At 48.6% G+C, this 19,012-nt stretch overlaps 1 protein-coding gene across 1 annotated transcript in view; it reads right to left on the bottom strand.

The window, feature by feature from the left end:
• CPXM2 (carboxypeptidase X, M14 family member 2) overlaps nt 1-18,415 on the bottom strand; it is a 126,233-nt gene extending 107,818 nt beyond the window's left edge. Inside the window, exons 1-2 of the mRNA XM_010599223.3 lie at nt 18,121-18,415; nt 7,128-7,226 (exon numbers count right to left, since the gene is read on the bottom strand). Of these exons, the coding sequence (XP_010597525.2) occupies nt 7,128-7,226; nt 18,121-18,415 (394 nt within the window). The remainder of the gene's footprint in view (nt 1-7,127; nt 7,227-18,120) is intronic.
• Nucleotides 18,416-19,012: the final 597 nt, after the last annotated feature.

The following is a 19,012-nucleotide window of genomic DNA, read 5'->3' as shown; positions in this document are numbered from 1 at the left end:
AATCGGCAGGTCAGGTGGCAAGCTGTTGGCTCATGGGCTGTGGAGGCTGACAAATTCAAGATCGGCAGGTAAGACGGCAGGCTGCTGGCTCACAAGCTGCAGAGGTCGACGAATCCTAAGATTGGCAGGCAATACAGCAGGCTGCTGTCCCAAGGACTGGAGATCAAATGATAACAGCTAGATGCAGGATCCAGAGTAAGCAAGCAAGCTTTGCCAGAACATCCAGGTACATACTGGACGCAGGTCACACCCCCAAGGAAACTCCCCTTACAACTGATTGGCTGATCACATCAGACCACATCATGGACGATGACTACATCGTTACATAACTGTCAAGCTACATCGTTATATAACTGCAAGACCACTGAGAATCATGGCCCAACCAAGTTGACTCACAGCCTTAACCATCACAGGCATGAAAGTAAAGAATTGTCAAAGAGTTTTCTTTAAAGGAAAATGTTTAGCTCAAATGAACAGTCTAGTTCTTTCAAACTTTCAAAAAACCAATAATTCTTATGTGTCTACACTGTTCCAGTTCTTTTAAAAAGATGGAAAATTTTCAAATGCCTGTTACGAAGCGCACTTGGTGGGGCCTAGTGTGATTATATTGTTGTTGTTGAGTGCCGTCGAGTTGATTTCAACTCATAGCAACACTACGGGACAGACTAGAACTGCCCCATAGGGCTTCCTAGGCTATAATCTTTTACAGGAGCAGACTGCCACATCTTTCTCTCACAGAGCAGCTGACAGTCTCCAACCACCAACCTTTTGGTTAGCAGCCAAGTACTTAATCATTGCCACTACGGCTCCTTCAGTGTGATAACAGTGAACACTTACTGATCATGAGCAGCCACTAAGTGCTTTGTTCACATTATCTTATTTAATGCTCATCACAATTCTATGAGGTATATACAATTGTTATCCCCATTTTATATTTGAGGAAATTGAGGCACAAAGAGGTTAAATATGCTCAGGGATATACAACTAGCAAGCAGCAGAACTGGACTTTGAACTCTGCTCAGTTCAGCTCCAGAGCAATATAAAAAACAGAGGGTCACTTGTCCTTCGTATATAAAGAGCTCTTAAAAATCAACATATGCAGTAACATCCTAATAGAAAACAGGCAGAAGACCATAAAAGCTGGTGAAAGTGCAAGTTGGTATAAAACTTTCTGGAGGCCAGTGGTCACCCTTTGACTGTGCAAATCCAGCTTTCGGGAACCCAAGTCCAAGGAGTAGGTGAACAAAGCTACAGATTGAATAATGCAGGATAGAAAAGCTCACAACAAGGGAAGAACTGGAAACAACCTGAATATTAAACAATACGAAGTTAGTTATGACCCATCATAAATTTTTTTTTAATTCTAAATAATGTCGTAAAAGAATGTTTCATGGCATGAGAAAATAACAATAGCATATTAAGCGAGAATTGAAGGATACAAACAGAACTAGTGCAATTTTGCAGAAAGTGTGTGTGATCAACACACATACCAGCAATCTCATTCTTGATGTACACACATGTGCATGTGCACGAGTGCGTGCACACACACACACAGAAAGAAAAGATTGGAGGGATAGACTCCAAAATGCTGACTGTGGTTACCACTGGAAGATAAGATTATAGATTAGTTCTATTTTCTTCTTTGGGTTTTTCTATATCTTCCAAATTTTCTACAATGTGTATAGACTACTTTCGTAGTCAAAATGTTTAATAAGCCAAGAAAGACATCGATTTTAGTGCAACTTCTACCCCAAATAACTTGAACTTGAATCTCTTTTAAAAAAATTCCATTATGACACGGCAAATTGGTTTTCTGCTAAACCCATCCCACGGCCTACCATGTAGGATGGAGAGGGTCTCACCAGAGCAGCTCCGAGAGAATAGAAGGAAGGTCAGGGCTCACAAGAACGAAACACCCAAGAGCAACAAGAAGGCCATGTGTTGGCCTCTGTCAACTGGGTTCAAAGGCACACAGGAATTTCTCCTCCATGAATGAACTAGCAGGCCCTTGGTTGATGAGCCCCACACTCAGGGTCAACTGGGTGATGTAAATGCAAGGGGGCCTTTCAGTGCGCCTCACGCATGCTGCAAACACAGCCTAGTGCTGTCCCAGACCCCTGTGTGTGGAGCCTTTGCACACAGACAAGTCCGAGTGGCTCTGGTTCCAGACCAAGAGCTGGGATCCAAGGCTGGCCACCCAGGCTGGCCTCACATCCACCTGCTCTTAATACACACACTCAGTTTACAAAGTGCCAACTTCAGGCAGGGTGGTGCCCAGGGCTCTAATCAAACCCAGTGAAGACCCATCACAAAGCTACTGGAAGGACAATGTCAACCTCTCCAGACCCTACAGGAACACTAGGAAAGCCTCAGAAAGCACCAGGTTCATTTCAGAGACTAAAGAGTAACTGTTTAGGCACTTTTCAGATGGAACTGAAAGTGTAGACAGCAGCAAGAAGCAGGAGACCTTGTTTTCCAGAGCTCCCACTTCTCAGGCTTCCTGACCAAGATCTGTTAAAAAGGGGGTGACGCTGTCCCAATTCTGGTTCCTCGCCACCCCTCTCGTTTCCAAAGCAATAAGAAGTACAGATGTGAGTGTGTAACACAGTGTCCACCAGGGCAGATGAGGCCATGCCAGCTGCCCCTCAGACAGGACCAGGAGCCAGCAGGGAGGTGGTCCGTCACCCTTACCAGCTGCGCCAGGTGCTGAAGCTCAGGGGCAGCTTATCCAATAGGCAAAGGAAGCACCATGCCTACCTTGCTTACCAGATCATCTATAGTGAACAATTTCACATTTTTTCACATCAAAGACTCTGCTTCTAGGTATGGCTGTCATCTTCCTCTCTCCCAACCCCACAGCACCTTCCTACAGAACCAAAGCCTATTTTCAAATTTACAGTCTCTGACAGGGACAGATTATCCAGTAAGCAAGGTAAGCATAAGCTTTCTTGTGCTTACTTACTAATCTGTAGTTAACTGTGTCTCTACAGTCGATCTGGTAGGAAGGTAAACACTGTGCTTAGCTTGCCTACTGGATAATCTGCCACTGCTGAGGGGGAGACCAGGCCGGGGCCCAGAGGCCTGGGCAGCCATGAAGCCAGGGTAGAGGATCGTGAACTTCTATGGCGAACTTCTCCAGACAAGGGCTTGGATGAAAAACCAAGATGTCTGTGATAAAATGAAAAGCCCTCAAGTTAAACAACAACACATGGAGAAAGTCAGACCCCAAGCATGGGCCCTGGTTTGGCCTTCAAGTCTCAGCCAGCACAGGCATACAGAAGCACCGATATGAACAGCTTGGAGAAAAGCCTCCTACTTCCATCTTGGCGGGAGATCACGCTCTAAGAGCTGAAGCCAGGGACTACTTCCTTTGAGGGCCAGCCCTGCTGTCCTGGGTCATTAAGCATCTACTTAAATAGACGCAGAACACTTGTTCTGCATACCAGACGCTTTTCTGACACAGTTCAGATGCTCAATAAACACGTTTGTCATTCTCATTGCCAAGTGCCAGTGCCAATACCAGGGTGCCCAGAGATGAGTCAGACATGAGCCCTGCTCTTCAGCATTTGTACTCTCCCGGGACAAAAGAGCTATGCATCCAAGTGACTATAATGTGAGCAAGGAGGGGACCAGGGCCATGAGAATGCAAAAGAGAAGTGATCAGGGAAGGCTTCCTGGAGGTGGCATTTGCAAAGCCCTGAAGTTCTAAGGCTTTGTATGGCCCAAGAGATAAAAATGTTTTTAATATTTTCTAATGGTCTATTTTTTTTATATTATACATTGGTTGCAATATAATTCCCTACTAGGCATCCAGTACCCACCATGGTTTGACCCATTTCTGGGGCAAGGTAAAGTACACCAATAATTCAACCCACCACATATAGTATTATAGAACAGTATCCAAAAAGTATTTTGGATATTTGGCACACTCAACACTCTTCCATGGTCACAGTGACAGCCATGTGCATATTCTCCCCTCGAAGTGAAAGTCTCCACTTGATGTGGTTAACATCTGCTCCGCCTGTCACCTTGAACACAAAGTGACTAAAATCTGTTCTGCCCGCCATCTTGAACACAGCATAGTTGACCTCCGTTCTGCTCACCATCTTGAGTATGATGTAGCTGACATCTCACTACCTGCCACCTCGAACCCCTCATTCTGCCACATCTCCAGCAAGGCCCATAATGCAATGGAGTCAATGCTGAGAGGAGGATGGAGTCAGGGGCTGGGCCGAAGGGTCCTGAGAATTCCCATCTGTACAGCTGAGGCCCTAACTTGGCCTGCACCCCAAAAAGGTACTGCCATTTGACTCCTGACCTGTATCCCTAACTCTGTGCCTCTACGTACACTACCACCGTGAGACCACTGGCTCTCTCCTTCCATATTTGTGTATCAGGGGCATCCACAACCTCTTTTCCCCTCCAAGGTTGCCCTCAGTTCCTCAAAAAAAAAAAAAATTTTTTTTTTTTAATAGAAGAGCAATGCAAAGAGGTTTCACAGACCAAAATTCCTTCTGAGGCATTCAGTGACTCAGAACCATGATGACTGCCTTTGAGACCAGCAATCCCAGCTTGTTTAGGCAAAGCTTTGAGGGCAAGGTCAAGGAAATAACCCTGAGTGGGCCAGAGGCAGGAAATGGGGCAAGTTCAGACTTCAGCAAATGTGTGTGTGTGTTTATGCGTGCGTGTGTGCATGCCTGCCTGGATGTGTGTGTGTGTGTGTGTAGAAATGGGCCTTTAAAAGTCTTTCTGAAAATGCTTCCCAAATTTTAATAACTTCTAATTCTGGTAACGAAGAACTAAAGTAATCCAGACCAGCCCTTTGGCAGCTAAAAACAAGCTGGACGAAATATTTTTTAACATATTTTTTAAAGCACTGACGAATTACTAAAATAGTGAGGAACTACCAGGCCCTGATCAGGGTGGCAGCAGGAACCTAGAGGTGAGGCAAGCACTTAAAGTCGCTTCAGCCCTGTGGCCTTTTGGGGTGCTGAAGGAACAGCAGGTGTTTTATCAGGCTCTGGTACAAGGGAACGAAAAGTCCATGCCCTGGGTCTACCCAAAGTGGGGAGTCTTACTACCCCGTCTTTTGCTGAGACCCCAAAGGGCCATACCCTCAGGTGAACCAACCTCTGTATACTCAATACTTGCTGTTGTGTACCATTGAGTCAATTCTGACTCACAGAGACCAACCCCACCCAGCCCAGTGCCATCGAGTCGATTATACACCCTCCCAATATGCCAGGGTTCTCCGTGGGCAGTAGACACAGACACGTCTGCCCATTTGTTAAATGCCTGCAGAAGCTCACTGTGGGTGAACTTCCGCCCTATCACATCCATGGCTTCTCCCTGAGCTCTTAGCCGGAAACACAGCCCCCAATCACTACACTGTGCCTCCGGGAACATGCCGCTTCCTGTGTGACAGTCTGCTCTGTTACAGTTTATGGGCTCACATGGCGGCTGAAAATGGGTCCTATCTCTGTAATGCGAATTTGTGAAGCGCTTTGTTTATTTTAAGCAGCCCTATTGCTGAGCAGGAAGTCTGGAATCAGAAAGTCATGGGTGAGAGCTCCTGGTTTACCATTTACAGGCTATGTAACCATAAGCGAAGCATCCAGACTGAGTCTCCTGTTCCTCACCTGTACATACGGGTAACAGTAGTAGTAATAATAACATAATACTCCGAATACTCAGACGGGCACCAGGAGATGTTAAATATTGGACCCAGGGCCTGGTAACTTCCGAGAGCTAAGTACTTAATGTTGTTTTTAGGTGCTGTTAAAGGCGGTTTTCGACTCATGGTGACCCCAAGTGACAGAGTAGAACTGCCCCATAGGGTTTTCTAGGCTGTAACCTCTAGGGAAGCAGATCGCCTGCTCCTTCTCCTGTGGAGCCACTAGTGAGTTCAAACTGCCAACCTTTCAGTTAGCAGCCAATTGCTAAACCTTTGTGCCACCAGGGTTCCCTGCTAAATGTTTAATAAATGGTTATTAGTACTAATTTTTTTTTTAGTACTAATACTAGCTCCTTGGAAACTCTATGGGGCAGTTCTAAGCTGTCCTATAGGGTCGCTAGGAGTCGGAATCGACTCGAGGGCACTGGGTTTTTTTTTTTAGTACTAATACTAGCACAGATATGACTCTCGATACCACAATTTAGAGTAACAGAGACAGGATAATAGTAGTGATAATAGTTAATAATAGTAATAGCTAGATAGTGGACCTGAGTTTGCCCATGAGCCTAGAATTAATAATGCTTTCAAGCATCCTACGGTAACTAATTAATAACTGACTAGTATTTATTGATGCCTTTGAATTACAGTGTTGGCAAAGAATACTGAATATACCATGGACTGCCGGAAGAACGATCCAATCTGTCTTGGAGGAAGTACAGCCAGAATGCTCCTTAGAAGTGAGGATAGCGAGACTGTGTCTCACATACTTTGGATGTTGTCAGGAGGGATCAGTCCCTGGAGAAGGACATCATGCTTGGTAAAGTAGAGGGTCAGTGAAAAAGAGGAAGACCCTTGATGAGATGGATTGACACAGTGGCTGCAACAATGGGCTCAAACATAATGATTGTGAGGATGGCACAGGACCAGGGAGTGTTTCATTCTGTTGTACACAGGGTCGCTACGAGTGGGAACTGACCCGAGGCACCTAACAACAACAGTATTTATTACAAGACCATGAGGTGCTAGGCGTAGAATCACATGCTCTGGAGCAGAAAGCTTGATCCCTGACCCGGGAGACCCCTAGGTCTGGATGGGAGACAAGAGATGACACCCAAGGCTGTGGGCAGCTAAGAGGCCCCATGAAAGACAACGATGTCCTCTTCAGGGAGGGGGAGGCAGAGGGCTGAGAAGGCAACCTAGTGCTCCTGGAAATTCAGAAATGGCTTCAGCTGAGTGGAGTGGGGAACCCTGGCCTCAGCACATGCACTCCTGTGCACTGCAAAAGTGGGGGCTGCTGTGAATGTTTTCACCCCACGTGAGTGGTTAAGAACAAGCAGGCAGCCCCTCACTCAGGGAAGCCGTAATCAGGCTGCTGTGCCAGGGCCTGTGCCACCCTACCTCCCTGGACAGATGATACACCTGGGGCAGGTGGCCCCGGAAACAGCCTACTCACTCTGTCTGCCATCCTCATGGGCCGCACGGGTGCTCTGATCTTCACCAGCAGCCTTCTCAAAGCTCTTGGTCCTTGCACCTTTTCTGTTGCTGTTTTTACCTGTAAAGAGAGAGATGCCTTTACTTCCGTGTATGTCAATGGTGAGAATTCAGCCATCTTCTCCCTGAAAATCAGTAGTCTCCACCCTCCGCCTCCACTGTCCCAAAGGATGGTTAAAGGAAAAACCAAAAATATCACACCAAAGCCATTACCATTAAGTTGATTCCAACTCATGGCAACCCCACGTGTTACAGAATAGAACTGTGCTCCATAGGATCTTCTTGGCTGTGATCTTTACAGAAGCAGATTGCCAGGGCTTTTTTCCACAGCACTGCTGGATGGGTTCAAATCACCAACTTTTAGATCAGTAGCTGATCACAAACCGCTTGTACCACCCAGGGACCCAGACAGAGGAAAGAAAGCTGCTATTGTAAATCCCCAGGAAAATAAACACTCACAAAAAGAACAATGTACACAAACAAGTTGTTACTAGACAGGAACAACTAAGTAACTAAGAGAGTAGCAAAGCACTATCTTAGGTTAGGTCATACTTTGCCCCTCACAGAGGCCCAGAGTGTGATAGTGCGTATAACTGGTGAAATTGGAGCTGGGACTCAGAATTTTTAACTCCAGAGCTGGCATTTTCTACCTGTCGGGCTTCTCCAATCGAGCTTACTCCCAGGCCTCTGGCTTGGGGACCTAGGTGGGTGATGCTGTTTCCCCCCAACTGGAGAGACTCCTGATGGTCATTTGGGAAGCCTGCCTTCCCTGGCTCCTGCTCCTCCAGCTTCTTCCCACTCCATGCTCCCTACTCTGCTCCAGTAACACCAGCCGCCTTTCCATCTTCTGTTCATGCTTCCTCCGACCAGAACTTTGCATGTGTTGTTCCTTCCCCTGGAGCAGCTTTCCCTTCACTCTATGAACTTCTCCTCAGCTTGCAGATCTCAGCGTAGGCAGTGCTTCCTTGGAGCCCGCGTTCCTGGCCTCCCCACCTAAATCAAATCCACCTTGGATGGGCTTTGAATGTGCCTGTCTTAGTTTGGGTTGCCTCTAAGCAGAGCCTGATGAAGGGTTTGGTACACATGATGCATTGAGAGAGCGCTCTGAGGAGAAAGGGAGGCAGGATGGGGCAGGGGATGCAGCGAAGCCAGGCTGTGGTGTCAGCTGGAGCTTGGCTCAGCCTGATCCCACAGGGAGCTCAGGAGCAGGAGCTGCATCTGAGCTGGCCCACCTGGAGGCCAGGGGCCCACCTCCTCTACTGTTGGTTCATCTTTGGCTGCAGGCTGACTGGTCGGAGTGGTAGTTGTAACCTTCCAAGGGCAATTCTCCAGAGAACGGTGCAGCTGTGAGCTGCTGACATCCAGGACTCACAGCAGCTGGGGATAGTGCATCTGCAGGAAGGACCTGGCAGGGCACCAGCACCAGTGGGCACACCTCTCCTTGATACCATCACCTCAGCTGCAGTTCACCACGTTCTGGTCTCTGCATGAGGGCAGGGCCTGTGTCTGGTTTTGCTCACTGCTGTATCTCCAGGGTCTGGTGCATAACAGGCTGTGATGAATGAATGAATGAAACCAATGAGTGAGTGAATGACCAAACAGACAAAAACAAGAAGGGAGGTGGAATCTATGGGGGAAGATACTGAGTTTGGACTTTAAAATGCAAGTTGAGATACCAGAAACGTCTACTGGGTTGCACCAATTAATGAAATCATTTCAAATTCTTCTACAGTCACACACACAAAGATACTTATTAGGAAAATCCTGTTGTTAGGTGCCATCGAGTCAGTTCTGACTCATAGCAACCATATGTACAACAGAACGAAATGCTGCCCAGTCCTGCACCATCCTCACAATCATTGTTATGCTTGAGACCATTGTTGCAGCCACTGTGTCAATCCATCTCCTTGAAGGTCTTCCTCCTTTTCATTTATCAAACATGATGTCCTTCTCCAGGGACTGATCCCTCCTGACAACATGTCCAAAGTATGTGAAACGTAGTCTCTCCATCTTTGCGTCTAAGGAGCCTTCTGGTTGTACTCTTCCAAGACAGATTTGTTTGTTCTTTTGGCAGTCCTTGGTATATTCAGTATTCTTCGCCAACACCATAATTCAAAGTCGTCAGTTCTTCTTTGGTCTTCCATATTCATCGTCCAGCTCTCTCATGCTGAAAACCCTAGATCTACAAAAAAATACAAGCGGCAATATCCAGCCCAGACAAATACGACACTCTCTCAGCCATACTCTCTTTGGGTGCCTGCTGGGAGTGTCTCTAATTTTGATACAAGCTGAAAATTACAAAATTAAGTGTTTCCATCCGGGTGTGGGAAGCCGACAAGCCAAAACTGGAGGAGAGAGGCTGACCCAGAGGGCTGGAAACAGCCAGCTCCCATAGCGAGGCCACCTTAGCACCTGCCCACCTTCTGTGAGCAAGAACATCCCCCAGTAACCTCTGCCTTAGTTTCTTAGTGCTGCTGTAGCAGAAATACCACACGTGAATGGCTTTAACCGAAATTTATTTTCTCACGGTTAGGAGGCTGGAAGTCTGGATTCAAGGTGCCAGCTCTAGGGGAAGGATCTCTCTGGGGGAAGGTCCTCATCTCTTTCCAGCTTTGGCCTCTTGGTTCCCCTGTGGGGACAGCTGACCTGGCTCAGCTTTGCGAATTCAATAAAGACTCAGGTGTCGGGCAAGTTTCCTGCCAACCGGAGAGTCTGAGTCTCCAGGGGACCAACATGTGGGGAACAGAAACCCTGGCAGGAGGGGCAACAAGACAACAGGCAGAGGCCCAGTCACTTTGCAAGGGCAGAGGCAGGTGGTTGTTAAGACATGGGCCGAGAGAACAGCCTGCCTCTGTTCCTTTCAGCCAGGCTGTGCCACTGCCTTGACCACTGACTGACAGTGTGTCCTCACTTGTCGACAAGGACACAAGGATAACTGCCTCAATGGTTGTTGTGAGGAGGGAACAAAACAAAGTATGTAGAGTGCTTAGGACAGGGCCTAACCTACCATAATCCCTGAATAAATGGCTGATCTATGTTTTCATATTTTAGGAAAATATGGCTTTGGTGACAGAAATGATGCCAGAGATTGCATGATAGGATTCTGCAGGATCAATGACTTTTTTCAACAACAAGAACAGTGACTACAGACCTAGACCTCAGTGGATGGAATATACAGGAATCAAACTGACTACGTCTGTGGAAAGAGAAAATGGAAAAGCTCAATACCATCAGTCAGAACAAGGTCAGTGGCTGGCTGTGGAGCAGACCATCAATTGCTCACATGCAAGTTCAAGTTGAAGCTGAAGAAAATTAAAACAAGTCCACAAAGGCCAAACTACAACCTTGAGTATATCCCACCTGAATTAAGAGACCATATCAAGAACAGATTTGATGCATTGAACACTAATGACTGATGACCAGATGAGTTGTGGGATGACATCAAGAACGTCACACATGAAGAAAGCGAAAGGTCACTTAAAATACAAGAAAGAATGAAGAGACCAAAATGGATGTCAGAAGAGACTCTGAAATTTGTTCTTGAACACAGAGTAGCTAAAGCAAGTGGAAGAAATGATGAAGTAAAAGAGCTGAATAGAAGATTCCAAAGGGTGGCTCAAGAATACAAAGTAAAGAATTTTAATGACATGGACCAAGACCTGGAGATAGAAAACCAAAAGGGAAGAACACCCGTAGCAATTTCTCAAGCTGAAAGAACTGGAGAAAAAATTCAAGGCTGGGGGTGCAATATTGAAAAATTCTATGGGCAAAATATTGAATGACACAGGAGGCACCAAAAGAAGACAGAAGACACAAAGTCAAGACACTGTACCAAAAAGATTTGGTCAATATTCAACCACTTCAGGACATAGCATATGACCAAGGACCAATGGTACTGAAGGAAGAAGTCCAAGCTGCACTGAAGGCATTGGTGAAAAACAAGTTTCCAGGAATTGACGGAACACCAACTGAGAAGTTTCAACAAACAGATGCAATGCTGGAATGGCTCACTCGTCTATACCAAGAAATTTGGAAGACGGTTACCTGGCCAACAGACTGGAAGAGATCCATACTTGTGCCTATTCCAAAGAAAGGTGATCCAACAGGATATGGAAATTATCAAACAACATCATTAATATCACATGCAAGTAAAATTTTGCTGAAGATAATTCAAAAACTCTTGCAGCAGTATATCAACAGGGAACTGCCAGAAATTCAAGCCTGATTCAGAAGAAGACATGGAACAAGGATATCACTGCTCATGTCAGACAGATTTTGGCTGAAGGCAGAGAATGTTTACGTGTGTTTCATTAACTATGCAAAGACATTTGTTGGTGTGGATCAAACAATGGGAATCCAAGAACACTTAATTGTGCTCATGAGGAACCTGTACATAGACCAAGAGGCAGTTGTTCAAACAAAACAAGGGGACACTGCATGCTTCAAAATCAGGAAATGTGTGTGTCAGCATTGTATCTTTTCACCATACTTATCCAGTCTGTATGCTGAGCAAATAATCTGAGAAGCTGGACTATATGAAGAAGAATCAGGATTAGAGAAAGACTCAGTAACAGCCTTTGATATGGAGATGATACAACCTTGCATGCTGAAAGTGAAGAGGACTTGAAGCACTTACTGATAAAGATCAAAGACTACAGCCTTCAGTACGGATTACACCTCAACACAAAGAAAACAAAAATCCTCACAACTGGACCAAGAAGCAACATCATGATAGATGGAGAAAATATTGAAACTGTCAAGGATTTTATTTTATTTGGATCTATAATCAATGCCCATGGAAGCAGCAGTCAAGAAATCAAATGACATATTACACTGGGCAAATCTGCAAAAAAAAAAAATCTCTTTCAAGTGTTAAAAAGCAAAGATGTCACTTTGAGGACTAAGTGCACCTGACCCAAGCCATGGTATTTTCAACTGCCTCATATGCATGCAAAAGCCGGACAATGAATAAGCAAGACTGAATAAGAATTGATGCTTTTTGAATTAAGGTGTTGTCAAAGAATATTGAATACACCATGGACTGCCAGAAAAATCTGTCTTAGAAGAAGTACAGCCAGAATGCTCCTTAGAAGCGAGGATAGCGACATTTCATCTCATGTACTTTAGACATGTTATTAGGAGGGACCAATCCCTGGAGAAGGACAACCTGCTTGGTAAGGTAGAGGACCAGAGAAAAAGACCCTCAACGACACAGACTGACACAGTGGTTGCAACAATGGGCTCAAACATAGTAACAACTGTGAGGATGGTGCAAGCCTGGGCAGTGTTTTGTTCTGTTGTACATGGGGGTCACTATGAGTCTGAACCAACTCGAGGGCACCTAACAACAACTACATGTTCTCATCATTAGTATTACCCATCCCCTATACTTCACAAAGCACTATTCCGGTTGCTGGAAGAATAGCAGCTAATATCTAGCATGACTCATAACTTACAAGGCATTTTCACACTGATGATAACATTTGAGCCTGGCAACTACACATTGAGGGCAGAAAATGTATGAACAACACCATTTTACAGATGGGGAAACTGAAGCTCAGAGGGGAGAAAGACCCAGAGCTAGGAGATGGCGGAGCCAGAAGCTGACTCCAAATCTGGGCCACCTTCATGTGGGCACTCATGCCTCCCCTTGGCAGCCCCTTCCGCCCTCATGAGATGAAAGGCAGCATATGGTCTGTACAGATGAAAGAAGAAAATACAGCGGAAAGAGCGCACGGAGAAATAAAAGGAACCAGAATCAAACCAGCACCTCCATCTGGGCTGCGTGACAAAACCGGATTCCTTAAAAGTAGCAAACGGGAATTGCCAACGTGGGCCGCATGTTCTATCCTGGTCTATGGTGATAAATATAATTCTTCTAATTAATAGAATATGACTTTCCCTTCCTTATGCAAGGAGCTTACAGTAGCAGCCTCCCAGAAACTGAAAAAAAAAAATGCTTTACTGCATATTTGAAGTTTTCCCAGGAAATTCCAGTCCACCAGGATCTGCCTTCTGTCTTATGAAGCAGCCCAGCTCTAAGCTCTTGGTCTCCTCTTGTTAAGGAGCCGCTTCAGCAGAAAGCCGCCAAAGAGCACAAGAGGGTTCTCGGGAGCCCCCCAAAAGCGTGGCCTCGAGGCACCTCTACAGACAATAATTACAGTTTTCTTAGTCACCATGCACACATGCACATACACACAGGGACACACACACGCACACACACCCACATAGGAGAGAGCCTGGGGGATTTTGCAGGAAACATGAAAAGCCTAAGCAAAAGCAGTTAGGAGGAGTAGTGCCCCCCGGATGTCCGTGGGGAAAGGAGCATTGAGTGGGCCAAGAACAGCCTGGGCGTGTGCTGTTCTGAGGACAGGGTAGCTCTTGCAGGAAGCAAGTCTCCTGGGGTCAGGTGACTCCTGAAAGGTGGGCTGCACAGACTTCCAGGTCATCAGGGAACTTGGTGATCTGGCGGGGAAGGGAGGTGAGGACAGAGGTGCTATTGCAAAGTTTTAAGTACTTCTATCAGGGCTAGACCAAAATCAATCGACTGATCAATCAATCAATATCTCTCTCTCCCTCTCAGCTGCATCTTCAGACAGCCCCTGCCCTTCTCTGGACCAGCCATTCATCCACGCACAAGGCTTAGTCCGTCTTGACGTCCCTCAGGGCCAGAAAGGCAGGGGTCAGCTCTGCTCTCTGCCCTCTGTGCAGGCGCAACCAGCCTTTCTGACCTGCAACGAAATAAGGAGCCCTCTCCCTGGGTGGTGCAGTTGATGCCTCAGCTGCTAACCAAAAGGGTGGCAGTTCGAGTCCACCCAGAGGCACCTTGGAAGAAATCCTGGTGACTTTCTACTTCTGAAAGACCAGCCACTGAAAACCCTATGGAGCGCTGTTCTACTCTGACACACATGATGTCCTATGAGTCAGAAATGACTTGGCGGCAACTGGTTTCTGCCTTTTAAAGTGCCGCCACAGCCCCAACAGCAGGCAGGTATGTGCCAGCCCATGTGAAGGCACCTTTGGAATTTGCCAGACTTTGTAAGTTCTGCCAGGAAGTAGATCATGGGCACGGTAGTGTATCCAGGAGGTGATGTCAAGAAGCTCAAGCAAGGCTGAGAAGGGAGTCAGACAGGGAAGAAGGGAAAGCAGCCCCATGTACACACAGGACTCCCGAGACTCAGCCTCACTGGGGACACTGAGGGATGGGGAGAAGCTGCCTCTGAACTGTCCCCAAAGGCTGAAAGGACATCTGACCTCATCCCACCTCCAAGCTCACAGACAGGAGACTGAGCTTGGAGAAGTCACACAAGCCCATGGGGGCAGAACTAGATTGTAACCCAGCTCTGTCGGAATCCTGAACAAACTTAAGGCCATGCACCTACACTTGACGTGCACCTACCAGGGATTCCCGGCATACCTGGGACATTAGAATCTGAACTCAGCATCTGGCAAGGGCCATGTCACGCTCGCCATCCCATGACGATCAGTGAGGCACTGACTGGCGCTGGCCAGATACACAGATCGCCCTTCCCTGTGGCTGTCCAAAGAGACCCTAACTTCATGGGCTCCATTCCACCAGAGCAGAAGGCCTGGTAAAGGACCTGAGATGGTACAGAGAGGGGCGCCATTGCTGGGAAGGCCAAGCCTGAGAGCTCGGGCTCCTGCATACCTTGGGTGTCCAGAGGAGGCACCCCTCAGCACTCCAGCCTCCAGGGAGCCAGGCTGCCATCACCTCAGCAAGCAGAGCCACCCACCGTGAGACCTGGCAGCCATAGCTGGGCCCATTGCAAGCCCACTGGCTATCTTGAAGAAGCACAGCGCCCCAATCCAGTGTCCCTAGATCGGAAACTAGGAGCTGTCCCCACCTCCCCCAACTCCCCTTCATTATCCACACACGAGCCCTGGTCCGGAACCGTGGGCACAGGCAGGCAGGGCTGTGCCAGCAGAACAGTTGACTTTGGAAAGCACTTTGGAAAACGAGGTGGCGTCTTAGGAAGCTGCTTGCTGATGTGCACAAAATGCCCTTTTTTACAAAACGTTCTTTCCCTCAGAATTCCACAGGGGGTTTATCTGGACAGAAGACTTTGGATTTAACTGTTACAGTGAACATATGATATGATGATCTTAAGGATTTCTTATTAAATTGTTAGGTGTGCTAATAGCATTGTCATTGCTTTATAAAACACGTGCTGAAATATGCGATGGATGAATGCCTCCCCCTAACCTCCCCCTCCAGTCCACCCAGGAGAAGACACTTCTATCAGAAACCCAAACACGGCAACCCACCCTGAAGGGACAAAGCAAAGCTTAACAGTGAAGCCCTTTCCACCAACTGGCTCGCAGTGCACAGAACAGAAAGGGCTTTGTTTACAACAAATATGCTCAGATAGCAACCCCTGTGGCTGGGGCACAACACAGTACCAAATGCAAATTAGCTGTGTGCCTGGAGCCGATTCTGGGCAATGACACACAAACACGCGTGGTTCCCTGCCCACTCTGCAAATTCCACGGCCGAGGACGACGACGCACAGGCTGACGCATGCTCCAACATGGGCAAGTTCTCACCAGTCCTGGAAGAAAACGGTAAACAATCCGACCAGCAGAAACCCAAATGTAAAGCGGACACATCCGACCCTACTTCTAACCCAAGCAATGGAAGGGAAAAGAAAATCTTCAAGTCGCCTAATGGGAGTCTTGTTTATTATTTTGACTGTTTCTTACTGTCAAAAACCCACACGGACGCATCAGCTTCTGCTATCTGGAGAGCCAGGCTCTGCTCTCTCAGGCTAGGTTCTCCATTTACTGACCTGTGTCTGGTTGAATTTAATATTTTCTAGATCCCTACAGTTGGAATGCCCAGGTCCCTGGTTTTCATTATCCCCAGGTGAAGAATTGATAAATGGACCGCATTTTGGACCTGCGAGTGGATGACTTTGCATGTCATCTTCGGGCTGATGACCTTGGTTTGCAGCCATACTCTTTTTAGGGCATAAAATGGAACTGAGAAATAAACTAGAGTTATATAACTCAGCTCCCTTTTCCTCCCTCTTGACAGTAAGAAAGGAGCCCCAGTGGTGCAGTGGTTAAGCGCTTGGCTGCTAACTGAAAGGTCTGCGCTTAGAACCCACCAGCTGCTCGGCGGGAGACAGATGTGGCAGTCTGCTCCCGTAAGGATCACAGCCTTGGAAACCAGATGGGGCAGTTCTCCTCCATCCTATAGGGTGGCTATGAGTCGGAACGGACTCGATGGCAATGGGTTTGATTTGGGGGTTTTGACAGTAAGCACAAACCATTTGTACCACCCAGAGAGCTACATCCCGCCTGCAGCCACTCTCTGCGAACAGCACAAGGTAACATCCATGTCTGCCAGCCTACCCCACCATGCCTAGCCGGAACTGTGCTGAACACACAGCAGACACACACACACACAAAAAATCACACACAGGTCGAATTAAATGATCAAACAAAAAAGGCCTTGAGTTAAAAAGCACAGGACTTTGGAATCTCCCAAGGCTGCTGTGGGTCACTGAGCCAGTTTCTTAAACTGCCTGTGCCTCAGTTTCCTCAGCTGTGAAACAGTGAGAGCACCCACCCCATGGAGCCACTGGCAGAACTGGATGAGACAGTTTTACATACAGCTCCTAATACGCTCACAAGTATGAGTGTCTCTTCCCACTCCTACTCCTGTTATTAAACCAGGGCAACTTTTGCAACTCATTCCCATAACCAACCCACCCCCCCACCCCATCCCACCCCACCCCCCAAAAAACAGAAGAAAAACATTGCATTTGGAAATTCTGGTTGCTTCTGTTCAGGGCTACATAATCACAGAATAGTCAGAATTGCCCACAGACTGAAGCAGGTGCAGACTCCCTGCATGTGTGAAAGGGGATGCTGAGACGGACCCCAGCTCAGTGGTTCGAGGACCCCAGCTCCACCCCTTTCCCACTGAGCTCACCGCGGGGACTTTCACCAACAGTTTTCAGCAAACAAAGGCAACTCCTCCCAGGCCAGGAGTGTCGTAATGGGCAGTATCTCCTCTCAGGGAAGGCCATCACAAGGCCAGAGAATTGGCTGTGGTCCTGCTCATTCCCCAATCTTGAAATACTAGGACACAGCCTCTTGCAACTGGAGCAATGAAAGTTTGGAGCAATTAAAAGTCGCACTTCCCGAGATGTGTAGTAGACTAAATGAGAGTCAATTCCCCAGGTCAGGGCTGCTAGAAACTGGGATGGATCTGAGACAAGTACTGGCAGATGGACAGAAGACAGGGCACCCCAGGCTGCAGGGAACCACTGGGCTTTCCTTGCATCCTGCAGCTCCCCCTTCCTGGCTGGAGTCTCCCTGCAGACACAAGGGCTGGCCCAGGCAAAGTGAGCCCTAGTAAGGCTATGCCATCCTGCCCCAACAGGGCAGATGGTTCAAGGAACGTACCCAAGGAGGAAGACAGGGAAATGAGAGGGGTGGCAGCTGGGTAAAATCCTACTTGCTGCACTTCCCCTAAAAGGCCATTCTACCCAAACAGGCCTGCCTGCCGTTCACTCTGCCAGATAGGAAACTCGCTCTTAAGAAAAGGCTCCTGTGAAGATCAGAGGGGCAGAGAAGGAGAAAGAGTCCGGCAGAAAGGTCATTTGCCCAGTAAATCTGAAACTTGGGTCGGAGAAGAGCAGCTCTCCAGGCAGCTTCCAAGTGCGCAGCTCCATCGCCACCTGGGCAGGAGCGAGGGTCGCCTGGAGTGAGTTTTAAGTTTAAGTTCTGGGGAGCTGGGATGGCAAGGGGGATGCTCAAATGCAGTCGCCAGGGAGGCGGACGGTGATGGGGAGGTCGCGGGATCTCTCATCCCATTCCCAGCCACAAACACACAGACCGGGACACTCGCTGTCTCCTGAGGCAAAACGGGCCGCGCTAATAGAGACGCACAGTCAGCCCCGGCGCCCAGCGCAGAAGTTACTTACCTGGCGTCAGCGGCGTCTCCGGAGCCAGCTTCTCCTTCTTGGGCCCCTTCTTGGGCTTGGTCGCCTTCTTGGGTGGCCTGGGCGCAGGCGGCTCCCGCGCCTCCTCCCTGGTTCCGGAGGGCTGCGGCGAGAAGGGCTCGGGCTCCGGGCGCGCGTAGTAGGGCTCCCGGCTCCAGGTTTCCTGAACGTCGTAGTCGGCGTCCTCGGGGACCCAGGCCTGAGTACCGGCTCGGGTCAGGGCCACCGCCAGGAGCGCGAGGGCCAGAGCCGGCGCGGCGGCGCCCTGGCGGGCCATGCCCGCTCCGCACCGCGCTCTTGGCAGGGTGGCGGTCTCTGGCGGCGCGGACAGCAGGGCAGGGACGCGCAGGGGCGCCAGCACTGGGTATGAGCAGCCCGCCGCTAGGCCGGGCGGGCAGGGGCGCGTCCAGGGCCTGGGCGGGCGCAGGAGGCCGGCCCCGCCCTCCCTGCACCCCTCCCTCTCCCGGCAGATCGGCCTAGGCGCCTAGGGCCCTGGGGGCAGGTGCCTGAGCGTCCTGTGCGCCACTGACTGTCTCCAACTCCCTGGCCCCCTGCCTGTGTGCTGCCCTGCCCTGCTGCTTCCCCAGAGTTTAATGCTAGAAGGAAACTTAGCGGTCCTTTGTCCCATCCCGTCGTTTTACAGGTGGAGAAATGTGACTGGAGATGGGAAAAGGATCATCCAATGTCTTAAGGACAATTAGAGATTGAGCCCAGCCTCCTGCCCCGCTACCCAGTGACCAGCCCCACACGGCTTGCTTGGGCCTCTGGCAGATGCAGACCTCCCACCCAGCTTCACCGTGATCCTGTCTCAGGAACTGGAGACCAGGAACTCCTGTGCCCCTGCCCCCAGGGTCCAGAGCAGTCAAGTGTCCAT

Source organism: Loxodonta africana, chromosome 16 (genome assembly GCF_030014295.1).
Source record: "Loxodonta africana isolate mLoxAfr1 chromosome 16, mLoxAfr1.hap2, whole genome shotgun sequence".
NCBI classification, from domain to species: domain Eukaryota; kingdom Metazoa; phylum Chordata; class Mammalia; order Proboscidea; family Elephantidae; genus Loxodonta; species Loxodonta africana.
This window is presented reverse-complemented; position numbering and strand designations above follow the sequence as displayed.